Source organism: Lygodium microphyllum, chromosome 23 (genome assembly GCF_053477565.2).
Source record: "Lygodium microphyllum isolate KBCC chromosome 23, Lygodium_microphyllum_v1.1.10, whole genome shotgun sequence".
Classification (NCBI taxonomy): domain Eukaryota; kingdom Viridiplantae; phylum Streptophyta; class Polypodiopsida; order Schizaeales; family Lygodiaceae; genus Lygodium; species Lygodium microphyllum.
In genome coordinates this window covers 94,691,983-94,708,719 of record NC_141157.1, presented here as the reverse complement: position 1 = coordinate 94,708,719, position 16,737 = coordinate 94,691,983, and the positions used below count along the sequence as shown (strand labels likewise).

The window sequence follows — 16,737 nt, the reverse complement described above, 5'->3', positions numbered from 1 at the left end:
TGCTCCTAGCCCCATGTACCTCCATGATATTACTAGTATTGGTCCATGTGCATTAGACTATATCATTCCTAATTGTGTCAACTAAGTGACAAGAGCATTACCCAACAAAGCTAAGGGTCAGTCCAAATACTTACTACCCACACTCATCATGGATGTATAACATACTATACCCACACCGATTATGACACATTATTCAATCTCACAACTAGCCACGTATTTATACCCACACTCATCATGGATGTATAACATACTATACCCACACCGATCATGACTCGCATTATTCAATCACACAACTAGCAATGTATTGCTTCATAAATCCACGCCATCTTGTTGCTCTCTCTCTCTCTCTCTCTCTCTCTCTCTCTCTCTCTCTCATATTTATTCATCCATTCATTCGTTCATCTGTTTGTTCGTTTATTCATTCATACATGTGTTTAAGTATTCACATTGTAGTGAGAAGAACATCAGGGTGTTGAACATTCAGAAACTCAAGACAATATTGATTGCACATAATTAACATTGCCAGACTCCATAATTCTGGTCATTAACAAAAGCTTCAATAACTGCATTACATCAACATCTACAGCTAGAGAACTGGCCCCTTATGTTTCTAAAAAACAATATTAATTGGTAATGCCAATGATTACTATAGAGGAAGTCAATTGACCCAGTCAGAAAAATCTTTAAGAATCAGGATCTCATCTTAGTTTCTTTGAATATAGTCTTCTGCATGTATTTAAGCTCTGCAATGCTTTCCTTGATATCTTCCAAAGCTCGATGCTTTTTTTTCTTCATAGGTGCTCGCTCTGCATCTGCAGGAAAAGGAATGTCGTTCATACCTCTGTTGCTCCTTCAAACACTATGCTTGGATCTTCTTCACAAAATCCCAGTAGCCACTTCATTTTTGTTCACTGGCATTTCTTGTCAATATTCTTCAAAACAAGACAATCTCGTATATCACCTTTATACATTTGCATTTCTTTCTTGGCAGGATATATTCGAACTGTTCTTTTTTTTTTCTTTTTTGCAGTTCTAGCATGTCTAAAAAAGAATATATGTTTTGGAACACGTAGAGAACCCATCACTGATCACATCACGGCAGGGATGAGGGATGTTAAGTATTACAGGTTATGTTTGGCTGGACACTGCTCAATAGGTTAGTACTACAGTTCCTGTGCACACCCCCTAAGTTTATGAACAAGATTAAAAGTTGATATTGCATCCCAAGAGCACCTAAGATCACATCCTGCAAGCATAAGAATGTCCAAGGCACTCCTAAATAGGTCACACGATGTTTACCTTTTGGATACCATCGAAAGCAAAGAGCCTTTATGCTGCTTACATCAACAAGCACATGAGAGAAAAGAGAAGCCAGCTCTGGCATATACTTCTGAAACAGAAAACCCCATATGAAAAATGTCATATGAAATCAACCTTGAATTAAAACAAAACACTTTGGGTAGCTGTTTGCAAAGAGCATTTTCATATTTTAACAAAAAACACCAATGGTGAAGCCAAATAATTCTATCAGATGCTAGCAAGAGAATACATTCTAATAAATAGCAAGATAAATGCTATCATCAGGAGTTAAGCAGACAAGTTGGCAACCCATTCATAGCCTCACCTCTCAAAAGACCACAAGAACAGTAAAACAATAACATAAGAGACTACAGAACATCTGTTTTTATGCACCATGTGCCAATGTAGAACTCCACATGTACAAGGAAATTTATAACTGGAACGATGAAAAATGAATCTATCCTTTGTTGTGCATCAGAAAACTGGGTATGCTAAAAAAGGACAAAAGTGGGACCAATAACCAAATGACACAAAGAGGTTTGACGCTAAAGGAACCTACCCAAAATTGAGTGTACCTAAAATGGAGCTAGGCATAGTTTCAAGTGTATACTTGCACAAGACCTTTCCAGTCCTGCTTCACATCCAAGCAGTAGAAACAAGAACTACCACATGTTTTAACACTGAGATTCAACATATTGCAGGAAAACATCCATAACTTCACCATCGCCACCATCTTCTTCTTCATTTCTCTCTTTCAGTTACTGCCTGCTGACATAGTCCGAAAGACGCCAGCCTATTGTCCTTTGGTCTGCTGCAGCCATCACCAACATCACTCACATTATTCCTGCCATCAGTGTCAGTCACCATATAATGCACCTTCGCACTGCCCACATACACGTGCTCACACACCAAGCAGGTAATAGGACAAGCAGGGTGGATAATGTGGCACTGCCACATGGACACTGGACACCAGTCTCATGTGAGAGGAGGAGAGGAAGACGAGGGGTGATAGCAGGATTATGTGGGCAGCAAGGTCAAGTGATGGATCATATGAGGATGATCGTGAAGACAACTCAACACGTCTGATAGGATTGTGGGGCTATTGGGCTGTTTGGCTGGGCAAGTTTAAAAACTATGATCTATCTTTTGATGACATGGCAAAACTTTGGTCAAGATTAGAATTGGTTAGGCTGCTCTTCGATAGAAGGCTATTTAACTATCAAGCACTATGGTTGTGGGGGCACCATAACCATGTGGTAGATGCTCATGATCATCCACAATCTTCTCCTCCTTTTGTTAATACCTACTACAAGAAGCAGCCCAGAGAAGTCTTGCTGACAAACTACAATGTTTAAAAGATCAGGGATGCAAAGTGTTCGCCGCAAAGAGACTAATCAAGAATGAGGTGGCATAGAAGACCCGTCCAAGATTGTGTAAAGTTAGGATTCAGCAGAGCACGCACACACAGTGAACAAGTGAACAGCAAGAGAGAGGAGTGCTAGAATATCACATCCGTTATGTGAGAATGATTATAAAAGTACAATCCCCAAGATACTAAGTACCACACCCACTGACAAGTGTTCACACAAGGAAAAAACCCTTCTCTAGCTAGAAGGTCAAAAGTGCTTATGGATAAGGAAGCATTTACACCAAAACTACGGAGGAACACAATAAGTGTACCAAACCCCCTCCAATGAATGGTGTGAACATACACAAGAAATAGGAAGATCAATCCCTAAATGTTGTCAAGCCTAAAACCTTGCGAAAGACTTCAAACTTCTCTCTAGAGGGAGCTTTTGTAAACACATCTGCCAAGTTGTCCTTTGTAGAGAAATAAACCAAGTCAATCTCCCCTACATGGAGTCTCTCTCTAGCATAATGATAATGCACCTCGACATGCTTAGTGCAAGCATTAAAAACTAGATTCCTCGCAACTACCGTGGCACTCTAACTGTCAATATAGATAGGAGTGGATGTCTGCTGTCCCACACTAAGATTGACCAAAAGGCATCTGAGCCATACACATTCCAAGGTAGTTGTAAACACTACCTTGGCCCCTATATTCAGCTTCACAGCTAGATGTGGCCACTATAGGTTGCTTCTTACTCATCCAAGAAATACATAAATCACCAAGTATGAAACAATTACCACTAGTGGACACCTGCGTGTCAAAACAATCGGCCCACTTGTCTACGAATGCATGCAAGCAACTAGTGCCTTTAAGATAGAAAAGACACATTCAACCGCTTGCCAATGTGTAGTACCAAGGCTATGCATAAAGTGCCAACTAAGAAACCCCAAACTGAATATGCGATCGTATTTTACACAAATACAATAGACAGCCAACAGCCTCTTGATAAAGAGAAGCACTGTCACAAAATAATCCCCCCCTTAATTGTAGTAAACTATATGCGAAGATAGTAATGCAAGTGGCCAAGATCTATCAAATCAAAAGCATGCTGCAATTCAGCCTTTAAGGCTGTCATCTGTGTTTCATGAGGTCCATTCAACAACATATCATCCACATAAAGAATGAGAAGCAAGAGGTTATCCCCCTCTTTACGGACATAAAGCATGCTTTTAGTATGAATTATTGAAGCCAAGAGCAATCAAATATGCATGTATCTTTTCATAACGTACCGTAGGTGCCTACTTCAAACCATAGAGAGCCTTATGCAACTAGCAAACTTAGCTCTCTAAGCCTCATGAATATCACCATTCAAAAAAGTAATTTTCACATCCAATTGATGCACAGATCTATCAAATCAAAAGCATGCTGCGATTCAGCCTTTAAGGCTGTAATCTACGTTTCATGAGGTCCATTCAACAACATATCATCCACATAAAGAATGAGAAGCAAGAGGTTATCCCCGTCTTTACAGACATAAAGCATGCTTTTAGTATGAATTATTGAAGCCAAGAGCAATCAAATATGCATGTATCTTTTTGTAACGTACCCTAGGTGCCTACTTCAAACCATAGAGGGGCCTTATGCAACTAGAAAACTTAGCTCTCTAAGCCTCATGAATATCACCATTCAAAAAAGCAATCTTCACATCCAATAGATGCACATGCCAATCAAAATGAGCAGCCAAAGCAATGACACTAAGAATGGTGGTCATACGTGAAGTGGGTGCAAGTGTCTTATCATAGTCAATCCCATGCTGTTAAGTATACCCTTTGGCAATAAGACGTAGGTTATAGCAATCAATCCTACCATCAAATCTGCATTTTAATTTGTAAATCCACTTTGTGCCCATAGCACGCTCACCAACATGCAGGTCACATGAATAGAGTCAATTTTTTATTGCATAGCTGCCATTCAATGCTCATCCTCTCGAGTCTCAAGATTCATGTAAAGAGAGAGTTTCCTCATTGCATACAATAGCTACAAGTGCCTATGCAACCAGGTTACCGTGTGCATGGCGTGTGACTGCTCTAGTTCCACCAAGAAGTGGAATGGACTATTTGTTGTTTTGTAATGTATCTAACAACCATCTAGGGACTGTTTTATATTCCCGAATAGCAGCCCTCTCATTGACCACTCCATCATCAGCCATGCCTTGATCAATGGGCTGAAAAATCAAGCTATTGTTCAATAGTATCAAGCCAAGATTTTGAGATAGCTTATTATATGAAAGCATACAACGTGTCATTCCCATCAAAATGTGATTCTTTCTTTCAGCCACACCATTTTGTTGAGGTGTGTAAGGCGCAGTACATTGATGTCTAATGCTCCTTTCAGCTTTAAAAAAAATAAACTCTCATGACATATACTCCCATCAATCTGTACAGAGTCTAATCAGCTTGCATCCACTGCCATTGTTAGCCAAGGCCAAAAAGGTTTTAAGGCATACAAACACTTCTGATTTGTGCCTCAAAGCATATGCCCGACAATGATGAGTCATGTCATCAATGAAGATAACAAAGTACAAGTATCCTTCGATGGATTTGGCATGCATGGATCCACAATCATCACTATGCACAAGCTCAATGACAATGCATCCCCATCGCTACAATCATAGATACTACATCAATCCATATGGAATTTAATCACAAAACTAGCACACGCAATGGCTGAAACTGAAAGCAACTTTTCCTTTATACCAAGCACATAGCAAGTCCTTTTCAAGCATGATAGTTTCCCCATCTACTGCAATAATAAGAATCTATCCAATGCCTTGAGTTGCGTACGAAGCATTATTTGCACATACAACTAATCCCCCCTTTTGTACATTTGCATATGATACAAACAAGTCACAAAAGGATGTTGCATGCCTGAAAGCACTGCTCTAAAAATACCATGTGCTACAATTTTCAGCCATTGATACCATGTGCATGTGAAGAAGGATCGTACGAACCAACGCACAACAAAAGCACAAGACTAGCCAATGTCCAAACTTGCTAAATGTGTTGTTGCATCCTTCGCACTTGCTGAATTTCAGCAACACTCGTACTTGATTGCTTCCTTTTCTCACTTGCAATCTATTTTCTGCATTCGTCAATAACATGCCCCTTTTTCCTGCAATAGTTGCATCTCTTTTTCTTTTCACCCCCGTCCTTGGTGCTTGAAGAGTCCGAATTTGAGGGCTGCCATGACCTCCCTGTGTTCCTATGGCTAGCGGCAAATGCTTGATTTTCCATACTTATATTAGAGCAACTCACCCGTGATTGCTCTTCTTGCAAAAACAATGACACCAACGTATGAAATGTGTATGTATTGGTATCTCCATTTGCAAGTAATCAAAGTGTAATGGCAAAAATCTAATGAGTATCAGGTAGACTAGCCAAGGTTGTAGAAACAAGAGACATATCAAGAATTATTTCGTCAATATTTGCAAGTTGCTCCGTTATGTCCTTAACACATGTAATATATGCATCCATTGAATCACCCTCTATCTAGTGCTCCATCTCAAGTTGTTTGCACAAATAGGCTACACGAGCCACATTGGGCACCAAATACAACAAAGCAAAGCTTATCCTAAGCATCCTTAGCCATTGTGCACAATCGAATATGAGGAATAACCTGTCTTTTACACAAGAAAGCAATTAGAAAATGAACTTGGGCATCGCATGCACCCCATCTCAACTTATCTGTAGTGAGAGGTGCAGGAGAGGCTAGAGCAAAAGATGCACTGGTGACAGTGGATAAGCTAGATGAATCTGTAGCATTTTGTGTAGTGATGCGTGTAGGCCTAAGCTATGAACCACATACATAACCCCAAAGTTGCTTAGCAACTAAAACATGTTTTATCATGTATGCCCACATGGGATAATTAGTACCATCCAATTTATTAGAGTTCCCAAACATGGTTAGCAAATCATTTTGACTTATCATTCCTTGCTGCATACAATTGATTTTTCACAACAGCTACTGCAAAATGCGTATCTAAGGGGCAGCAGTATGAAAAAGCAAAGAAAAGGCTGAAAATCTTACCATTTTCACACAATTGATGATGGCGAAAAAAAATTTGCAGCTAAAAAGGTTCCAATGTCCACAAATGTCAATGTAGAAGGTGTAAGCCTCAATGCTAATGGATTTGGACAAATTTCACAAAAGCCTCAAGTTTATTTGCTGAAATTTGGGCTTGAAGATGAAAAGGCCCAAATTTTTGGCATGACTTTGTGGAATTTATGTGCATTTGAACACAAAATCCTCAAGCTTTGGGTCTAATTTGACCGTTTTAGGAAAAAAACCCAATTTTTTTTTATGAAATTGATTGGAAATTGAAGCTCATTGCAAAAATCCCCAAATTTTGTGCATGTGGAAAGATCGCAACAAACAAGAGCCTGTGTAACTCAAGGGCTATTGAAGGATTAATAATTAATGTTATTTTTTAAACCTGAAAACTGTCTGGCTGCAAAAGAAATGGGACGCAGTCTCTCAATGCCTACGTGTGGAAGAGCTGTCAACTACACAGACAAGGGCTATCAAACTCAATTGACGTGGCAAGGGCAAGCCTATGCAATTCACTATCACAAAAACAACCAGCCTGTAGAATGTTGGAGCCTGTCGGATCCAGACTAGGTGAGCTGAGGGTGAGAGTGTCAAATATTGCACAAAGAGTAGAGAGCAGTATGTCGGATCCAGCTTGGGTGAGCTGAGGGTGAGAGTGTCAAATATTGCACAGAGAGTAGAGAGAAGGAGAGTGAGCACAACACAATGGATGTTCGGTACAAAGAAGCGTACCACTTTTTAGGTTTAGATGATATATAAAGTACAAGAGTGTAAGGGTGCATTCACACCCGAACATTGTAAAAGGCACGATGAGCCTTTATTCCCAACAACCTCCCACCTAAAGGCAACGTGCCTGAAGGTAGAGAAAAAAATCAGCTAAGTCTATGTATGTACAAAGCTGAAATACACATATACTATCCAACCCCCATCATCTGGGGGCAATGAGCGAACCACTCAACTAGAAGACCCTTCGTGAGGTCTGCAAGGTTATCATCCGTATATACCTTGACAAGCTCAATACCCTTGCTGTCAAGTACATCCTTGATAAAGTGATACTTCACCTGTATGTGCTTTGTCTTTGCGAGAAAGACAAGATTCCATGCTAGCATGATAGCACTCTGACTGTCACGGTGGAGGATAGGAACCTCTGGAATACCAAGCTCTCTCACCAGACCTGAAAGCCATAAAGCCTCTTTGCATGCCTCAATGGGAACCACATATTCTGCCTCTGTAGTAGACAATGCAACACACTTTTGCAGCCTAGATATCCAAGAGACTACTCCACCTGTGAATATGAACACATATCTTGAAGTAGACTTCCTACAGTCAAGATGGCTGGCATAGTCTACATGCATGAACCCAACAACAGATGACTGTTTCTTATCAAAGCAGATACACAAATCCTTTGTGCCCTTAAGGTATCTCATGATACCCTTCACTACTTCCCAGTGCTTTTTGCCAAGATATACCATGTATCTGCTAACCACTCCTATCGCAAATGCAATGTTAAGAAGTGTAGCAACCATAGCATACATCAAGCTACCAACAGTTGGAGTATATGGCATCTTGGCCATTTCAACCTTTCCATCCTCAGATGTAGGGTTGTCATCTGCACTAAGTTTCACATATGGAGACAATGGTACACTAATGGCTTCCCCTCCCTCCCATATTGAAACACTGCAAAACCTTAGTGACATACTCCTAATATGATTGATAAAGAAGACCCTTCAATCTGTCTTTGAGTATACGCATGCCAAGAATGTGATTGGCCTCACCAAGATCCTTCATATCAAAGCTATTGTGTAAACTTTGCTTCAAGGAGTCCAAGGCATGAACATCCTTGCCTGCAATCAGCATGTCATCCACATACAAAACCAAGAGAATAAGGTTGCGTTCTTGATGTATAAGCAGTAATTAACTTCAGGAAATCCTTGAGATTACAAAAATGTATCAAATTTGTAATACCATTTTTGTTGTGTTTGCTTCAGCCCATACAAACTCTTATTGAGTTTATATACCATGTGCTCTTTTCCCTCTGTAGCAAAACCTTCAAGCTGCTGCATATAGATCTCCTCATGTAGATCACCATGTAAGACAATAGTTTTTACATCCATCTGTATGAGTTCCATGTCTTCAAATGCAACCAAGCCCAAGATGGTTCGCAAAGTAGTCATTTTGACTATAGAAGAAAAGATTTCATCAAAATTAATTCCATGTTCTTGCTTGTACCCTTTATCAACTAGGCGTGCCTTGTACTTTGACAAAGAACCAGAAGTGACTTTTATTTTGTAAACCCATTTGCAAGGTAGCACTTTTTGTCATTTTGGCAAATGCACCAAATCCCAAGTACCATTCTTCATGAGAGATTCCATCTCTGACAGCATTGCTTTGTGTCATTTCTTACTATCCTATCTGTCCATTGCTTCTTGGAAGCATGACGGCTCACCACAATCTGCTAGCATGACATCATCAACCACATAGTTTACACCAAGAACCAACCTATTTGGCTATCTTTGCACTCTGGTCGACCTACCAACCCAATGGTCAAGATTTGCTGGCTGTTTAGCTAGCAAATCTGCATTAACAGCTAGTTGTTCTACAGGTTCAGCATGATGTACAACTGGTTCAGGTTGTTCCAAAGTCACATGTTCTTGATGAATTTGTGGGACATCATGGGCAAGATCCTGCTGATTGTTTTGTTGGCCTAGAACAATTTATAAGCCATTAATGTCCATGGTGACATTAGAAACTAGGCATTAATTGATTAGTTAATGCCACTTCCAAGGCCAATAAAAAGCTCAAGACAACTTGGGTGACCAACTGGCCTAGCCAATTTAAGTATTGGCTAACGCACTTATCTTTTGAGCACAAAATTTAAAAACTAATGAATTTTCGAAATTAATATTCTTAAAAATATAACTAGACAGAAGATTGCTGAAAAATGGATCATGAAGGTTGTCACTTGGCAAAATTTCCCATTCCAATAGTGGAAAGGTTAATTTGCCCTAGAAAAGAGAGAGAGAAGTTTTTTTTTGCATCGCAACCTGTTGAGGAGAGGCATTGGATTGATGCCACCTGCTCATGGGAATGTTTCCAAATTCCCAGCCATTGGAGACCATTTTGGTTGGTAAAGGTGAGTACATATTCTTAGCCTTGGGAAGCTCATAATTGCTGTTAATGCACTTTCTCCTAAAGATTGCAACCTCTAATGCTCCAACTACTGCTGCTGAATCCATTTCAAGCTGGAAAACAGGGACAATAACTCAATTCACCAATTTCTTGCTACAAATCTCTGAATTTTCTCTCTCTATAGCTAAATTTGGAGAATTTCAGATAATTCCAAAAGGCCTGCCAGCCATAATTGAATTTGGGGCCAAATTTCTTCCCCAAGCTGTGAATTGAAGGCCCAACCCTTGTTAGAATCAAAGGGCCAATTGAATCGAGGACTTGCTGTCTGTCCCAAGCAACAAGAGGTATCAGAAATTGAAGGTGATTGGAGAGCAATCTTGGTGCATACTTCACTTAATTTCAATTCAAGTTAAAGAAATACCGCCAGGGGCACTAATTTTTGGGATCGAACATCCATTGTCCAAGATTGATTGGTAACAATTTCATTTCAATTTATGTGAATTTCATGCTTGATGTAACTAGTGTTTAATCGTGTCTTTACCACCCCTTTTTCAAAAGGCAGCCTGGTTTCACAACCTATGATTATGTACATGCAAGAGCTTGAGAAGGAGTCTTCTGCTTCTTCAAAATAGGGAGATGTGGACAGGACAAGCTTGGCATTATTACAAGAGTTTGATTCTCTTTTCTTGGATAAGTTACATCAGGAGTTGCCCCCAACATGATTGGAGGATTTCAGCACTGAATTGGTTCCAAGAGCAAAACCTCCCTCGAAGGCACCCTACAAGATGAGGTAGGAGGAGCTCAAGGAGCTTCAAGCACACATTAAGGACCTTTTGGAGCAAGTACCAATTCCAATCAAATCTACCTTTCACTGGTACAGTTTGTTGGTTTAAAACAATGGGAGCTTGCACCTCAATGGGTTATAAACAAGCTCACAATCAACAAAAAGATTCCCTTGCACAGCAAAAAAAATGATTTTTGAATCAGCTAGCAAGACCAGTGATTTTCAGCATGTTGGATTGTTCTCAAAGATATCCCAAAAATTGCATTTCGGACTCCATTTGGGTTGTTCGAGTTTGTAATATTTCCTTTTGGGCCTTCCAATGCACTTGCTCAATTTTCTAGGCTCATGGTTCAAATGTTACAACCTCTTCTTGGGAAGTGTGTTATTGTTTTCTAAATGATATTATAGGTCGCTTACAAAGGGAGTGTCTTCCAATTGCTACTAGAGAATCAGCTTTTTTTACTAGATAGCTTTTAGGACATATTTGGGATTGTATGAGTTTCTTGTCATGCCATTTGGGCTTATGAATGCTTCTGCCACATTTAATCACATGACGAATCACATCTTTAGACCACATAGAGCGTTTGTGGGGACTTTCCTTGATGGCATAATTGTCTTGTCCAAGAATGAGATAGAACATAGGAAACACTTGGTCATAGTGTGCAATGAGTTATATGAGCATCAATTGATTATTAATGCCAAGAAAAGTGAGGTTTTCTTGTGTGAATCCACTTCTTGAGGCACATTGTATCAGCTGATAGGGTACACATAGATCCTACAAAGATTGAGGCATCATGGCCACATTTGAGAAATGTGCACAAGGTCCATAGTTTAATGGGTCTATGTTCCTATTATAAGTATGCGTGTAACTTTGTTGAAATTAAATCTCCACTTTGTGCTTTGCTAAAAAAGAGTATGTTGTTTAAGTCGACACCAATGGAAATTTTAGCCCGATCTTCAAATATACAATTTGTATGAGAATTTCAACCATGTGTTTGTGCTGCCCTATCTAAGTCGTTTATTGTTCAATGTAATGCATGTGGAAACGGCATTGGGGCTATTTTTAATGCAAGATGGCCAAGTAGCAACATATGAAAGTTGTGTTCCCCATGGTGCAAAGAAGAATTTGCATGTCTATGAGAAGGAATTGTTGGCTGTATCTTATGCAATTTCCACATGGCAACACTATCTTTTAGCAGTTGATTTCACAATGCAAAAACATCACCAAGCATTGTGCTACTATCTGACCCAAACTAAGTTGTCTGAGTCGTATTAATCTATTTCATTTATCCTTTAAATATATAGGTCAATATGGATGAGCTCAAGCTCTTGACTAGCATACTTAAAAGTGTTACAGGTGAGAGGAACCTGGAGGAGCAGATTTTTGGAGACCTCTACTTGGAGCTTGAGGAGATAGATCGGCGGATCTCTCGCACTCATGCACGCCACGGTGTCATTGTTCGACCTCATGCCTCTAGCAATGGAGCTTCTCCGGGTAAGATCAACATCTACTACCCATTGTTAGGTTAGAATTTAGCAGCATGTGCACACTCACAATGAACAAGTGAACAGCAAGAGGGGAGTCAGTGTTGGAATGCATCCTCTATGTGAGAATGATAATAAAAGTACAATCCCTAAGGTACTAAGTATCACACCCGCTGACAAATGTTCACACAAGGGAAAACCCTTCTCTAGCTAGAAGGTAAAAAGTGCCCATAGATAAGCGAGCATTCACACTAGAACTATGGAGAAACACAATAAGTGTAACATCCATGGCTATGGTGGGGCCCTTAGGTGCCAACCAAGACATGGCTCAAGAAGCACTCCAAGTGTAGTGCTTGAGGATATACCTACCCCTACCTCCACTGTAGAGCTTAGAGAGCCCAAGTATAATGACGAGGGCAACATACTTAGCAAGGATGACTCTGTTGAGGAGAGCAATGACTTGTCAAGTGGTAGCGAGAATCGTTCAAGCTATAATGTTGAAAGTGACATCAGTACTTAGAGCCTAGAGAATTGATTATATGATCCGACATCATTGTATATTACTACTTGTAGTATTGGGTCTTGGCTTTTATCACTATCGATTTTCATACTTTTTGAATGAGATTGCCAATTTGGCTCATAATATAGTTGTTGATTTTACGCTAAATGTTAGCAGATTTATCAGTTCATGTGTGAATCTGTGCATGCAAAGGTTGGGCACATTATTTAGGATATTTAGACATTTTTATTTGTGTCATTTTATGCTCATATTGAGGACATATTTTTGTCCTATATATTCGGGCTCCTCCTTCTCCTCCTATATATTAAATGCTGGCCGACCTGATCATATTCACACGTGTGAAGACTTCGTGGAGAGAGGAGCCAATGTCGGTGCCCATGCGGCCAGTGACTCACTATTGTATGCAACTGTCTCGTGTTGGATATATGGATTCCATTTCCCAAGCATACATCTGAGTTCTTATCAGTATTGTGTTCTTCAGTGTTCTTTCCCTTTCTCTTTTGTCTTGCATTTCAGCAGTTTAATAGAGTAGATGTTTACGCTTCCATTGTTGCTCCACTTCTAACATGGTATCAGATGTCGGGTTCTATGCTCGTGTTGTGTTTTCTTTGCTGATTTCACGACTATTTTGACTATTGCTGATCAAGCGACTACTGCTCCAACCAAGCGACCTGATTTTCCTTCGTTTTTGCTGACGTCAGCATCTATACTGCCTAGTCAGCCCTCTCTTGCCTACGTGTCAATTCCAGCCTGCATTTTGGTGTCTTTGTATCCCTCTTAGCTAGGCAACTACATTCTCAAGCCGTTTTTGCTGTTTCAAGCAATTTCTGGCTGATTTTTTGACTTTTCGCAACAGATTTCTTCTTGTTTTGGTCATATTTTGGTGAATATTGCATGTAAACTCTCATTTTTTGTAGTCTATGCTTGTGGTTTGGCCGTGTTCCATCTTCCTATACCTTCTTTTCTCTACTTCTCTTCTAAATCCTCTACAAATGGCTCCTCCGAGTACATCCACTGATGATAAGTTACATGGACTTCATTGTCTTACATGGAGTGCTCTGATGAAGGCTTGGTTTATACAGAAGCAGTTATGGTACGTGGTTTGCGGAGCTATTGAACATCCTCACCGGCCTTCTCCTATTCCAATTGATTTTGATGAAGACAACCATGAGGAAGCGGTGCTTACATGGGATTCGAACGATGCACATGCTTACTCGGCCTTACTTTGGTATATTTCCAAAGAAGTCCTACTGGCGATTACCCCCTATCAGACATCTTCTGAAGTATGGACTAAGTTACGACTCCTGTATGCGGCACCTTCCATCGTGAGGGAAGTTACTCTTTATGAACAGCTCCAACAGATTCCGTTTGAGGCTAAAGATACTATCCAATCTTTTCTACTTCATGTCACCCAAATCCACAACCAGTTTCAACAAATGCAGTCTACCTTTCCAAAGGCTCATCTTATTAGACTCATACTCTCCAAACTCCCTTTGGTGTTCGATGGAGTGGCAAATGCTTTGAGGACACAGACATCATCGACTCCTGTTAGTTTTACACATATGACCTTGATGCTGCTTGAGCATGAGGCATCATTGCGGTTACAAAGGAGGCTTTTGTTAGGTTATAGTGAGGCTCTTGCAGCTTCAGAGAGGGTTTTGAAGAAGAAAAAGTCGAAGACCTAGTGTTACCACTACGGGAAGAAAGGTCATTTACGGAAGGACTGCAAAGAGTTAGTGGCTTCCAAGACAAAGAAGGAGAAGAAGACGAAGCGCGATGGGGACTCCTCCGACGAGTCATCATTTGCCTCAAACTCAAGACTCCAATCCTCTGGCCAAGAGAAGTCCAAGGCGCGAAAAGGATCAACTTCTTCGAATCGTGGTAAGGGATTGATAGCCCCTTCCTCAGCTACTTTCTAGTGGTGGTGATGATGGCATTCCTCACGGCTCTCCAGTGCCAGAGAGGGAGTGTGAGAGGGGGCAACCGCACCTCATCTATACATCTATACAAATGCACAGGATCCAGAGAGAGACTTCCCTGATGCATTGATTGAAGTCTGGCAGGTTCAAATCCTAAAGCTAGGATTGGCATCCAAATTCATGATGGGCTGTTTATTTGACAAAGAGAGGGGTTGGTTCCTAGTCATGAGCTCACATAAGGGGACACTTTGGCAATCTGGCCAAAGGCGGGGACAGAGGAATTTTTGAAAGGCTGGTCATGTATACTACTGAGAAACATTGGGACAAAAACAAAGATTTGCTATGATCTTCCTATTATCAGGAGCTAGTACGATCAACATCGACATTAGGTTCTCTTCGAGGCACCTTGGTGGTGGCTTGATCACCCACTGCTTGGGTATCCTTAGTTCTACCTGGTTATATGGTTTATGATTCATTCTCATTGTAATATTGTATTGTATCAAATCACCCATAATCTGAGAGAGGGTGTCAACAGATATATCAACTCGTGTGAGTCTATGCATGTAGAGTTCTTTCTTTCCCTTTCTCTTTTGTCTTGCGTTTCAACAGATGTTTACGCTTCCATTGCTACTCCACTTCTGACAACTCTCATTTCAACTCTCTTTTGCACTTGTGTTTAAGTAAAGTCTCTGAATATTTGAAGAATATGTTGGAAATACAATCCACACTTGCTAGAGAAAACTAGCTCACTATCGATGCGGCGGCAATGAGTAGAGACTAGGTTTGAATCCTAAGGCAAATGGAGGAAGATTTCTATAATTGGATAGACCGGAGATCATCCATCGCCTTTTGGGGGCTAGATGGCTAGCCCAATTATGGGAAACTTCCAGTTATACACACGCTAGCGTGAACAGTATTAGGATGAGTGACCTCCCGAGAACAGGAGGTATAAGAGCCCCCACCTAGTTTTACTAACTTGGTATCAAAGCTCGAGTTGCTGAGCTTAGGTGGCACTAGAACCTCAACCAAGGTGTGGCTTAAGGTGGGTTGTTGGAAATGCAATCCACACTTACTAGAGAAAACTAGCTCACTATCAATGCAGCAGTGATGAGTTGAGACTAGGTTTGAATCCTAGACCAAATGGAGGAAAATTTCCATGATTGGATAGACAGGAGATCATCCGTGCACTGTTTTTGTGTTTTTCATTAAATAATAATGTTTTGGGATTGTGTCTCCTTCAAGTGAGGCTAGCCACATCATGAAAGTGTGTCTCTAACTTCCAAGTGAGAGTGTTCCCATACAACTCAAGGACTAATTATGAACAAACAAGATATATAGAAAACACCAATGGTCAGAATCAAAACATAAAATCCTTGACTGTTGGTCATTTATAGTAATTTTGGCTTAATTGAAATAAATATCACCAAACATCAATTTCACATACTAACCCGAAGAAACATAAAATCCACATAAACAGAATTGCCAGCAAGCAATGGCTGCACAGTTCCAGATCCAATGTGCTTACGAACAAACTCCAGAACCTGCATAAAACAAATATTTTGAGACGCTAACTTAATGCTGAGATTTTGCAACCCTCACTTACTTCATGACAACACTCCTTAAAACCAAACACTTCCAATTTGGACACCCTCCCTTAAGGAAGCACAAACAAGTTATGTGCTCTTTAAATGTTCAAAATTTCAGTTTCAGCTTCAAGAAAAACTTCAAAGACAATGTTTTAACAAAGAATGTCTGAATGATAGCTAATAAACAAAGTTACCCTTCAGTGTAGTTAACAATTCTTTAAAGTAAACAACTTCTGACAGCACCACATTTTGTTAGCAAGCTCCAGCCCTCAAGAATGGAGGGGAAAAAGACCAAAAGACGTGTTAAAATTGATTAGGAGATGCTGACAGATGAAAGATACAGAAAATCACATCAATGCTAAAACTCCTCATATGCTAGGAAAGTTGATAAGGCTTAAAGGCAGGGGAACAGGAATTAAGATAGACAACATCTTGAGCTGGGTTTCCTGTGTGTGCCAGGTTGGTTCCTTGCAACCATAGTTGCCAAGGGTTTCTGAAACGGGAGGTATGAAACAGGTTTCATACAAGTTTCATAAAATGTTAGAAACACGTTTCAT

At 40.2% G+C, this 16,737-nt stretch overlaps 1 protein-coding gene across 2 annotated transcripts in view; it reads right to left on the bottom strand.

Moving 5' to 3' along the window:
* Window positions 1–479: 479 nt before the first annotated feature.
* The window catches only part of LOC148016476 (Polynucleotidyl transferase, ribonuclease H-like superfamily protein), a 34,407-nt gene continuing 18,149 nt past the window's right edge, over window positions 480–16,737 (bottom strand). For both annotated transcript variants that reach the window (XM_087663620.1, XM_087663621.1), the window contains 3 exons: window positions 16,043–16,135; window positions 1,300–1,390; window positions 480–812 (listed from right to left, as the gene is read on the bottom strand). In XM_087663620.1, coding sequence (XP_087519746.1) covers window positions 691–812; window positions 1,300–1,390; window positions 16,043–16,135 — 306 coding nt within the window. In that variant the 3' untranslated portion in view covers window positions 480–690. The remainder of the gene's footprint in view (window positions 813–1,299; window positions 1,391–16,042; window positions 16,136–16,737) is intronic.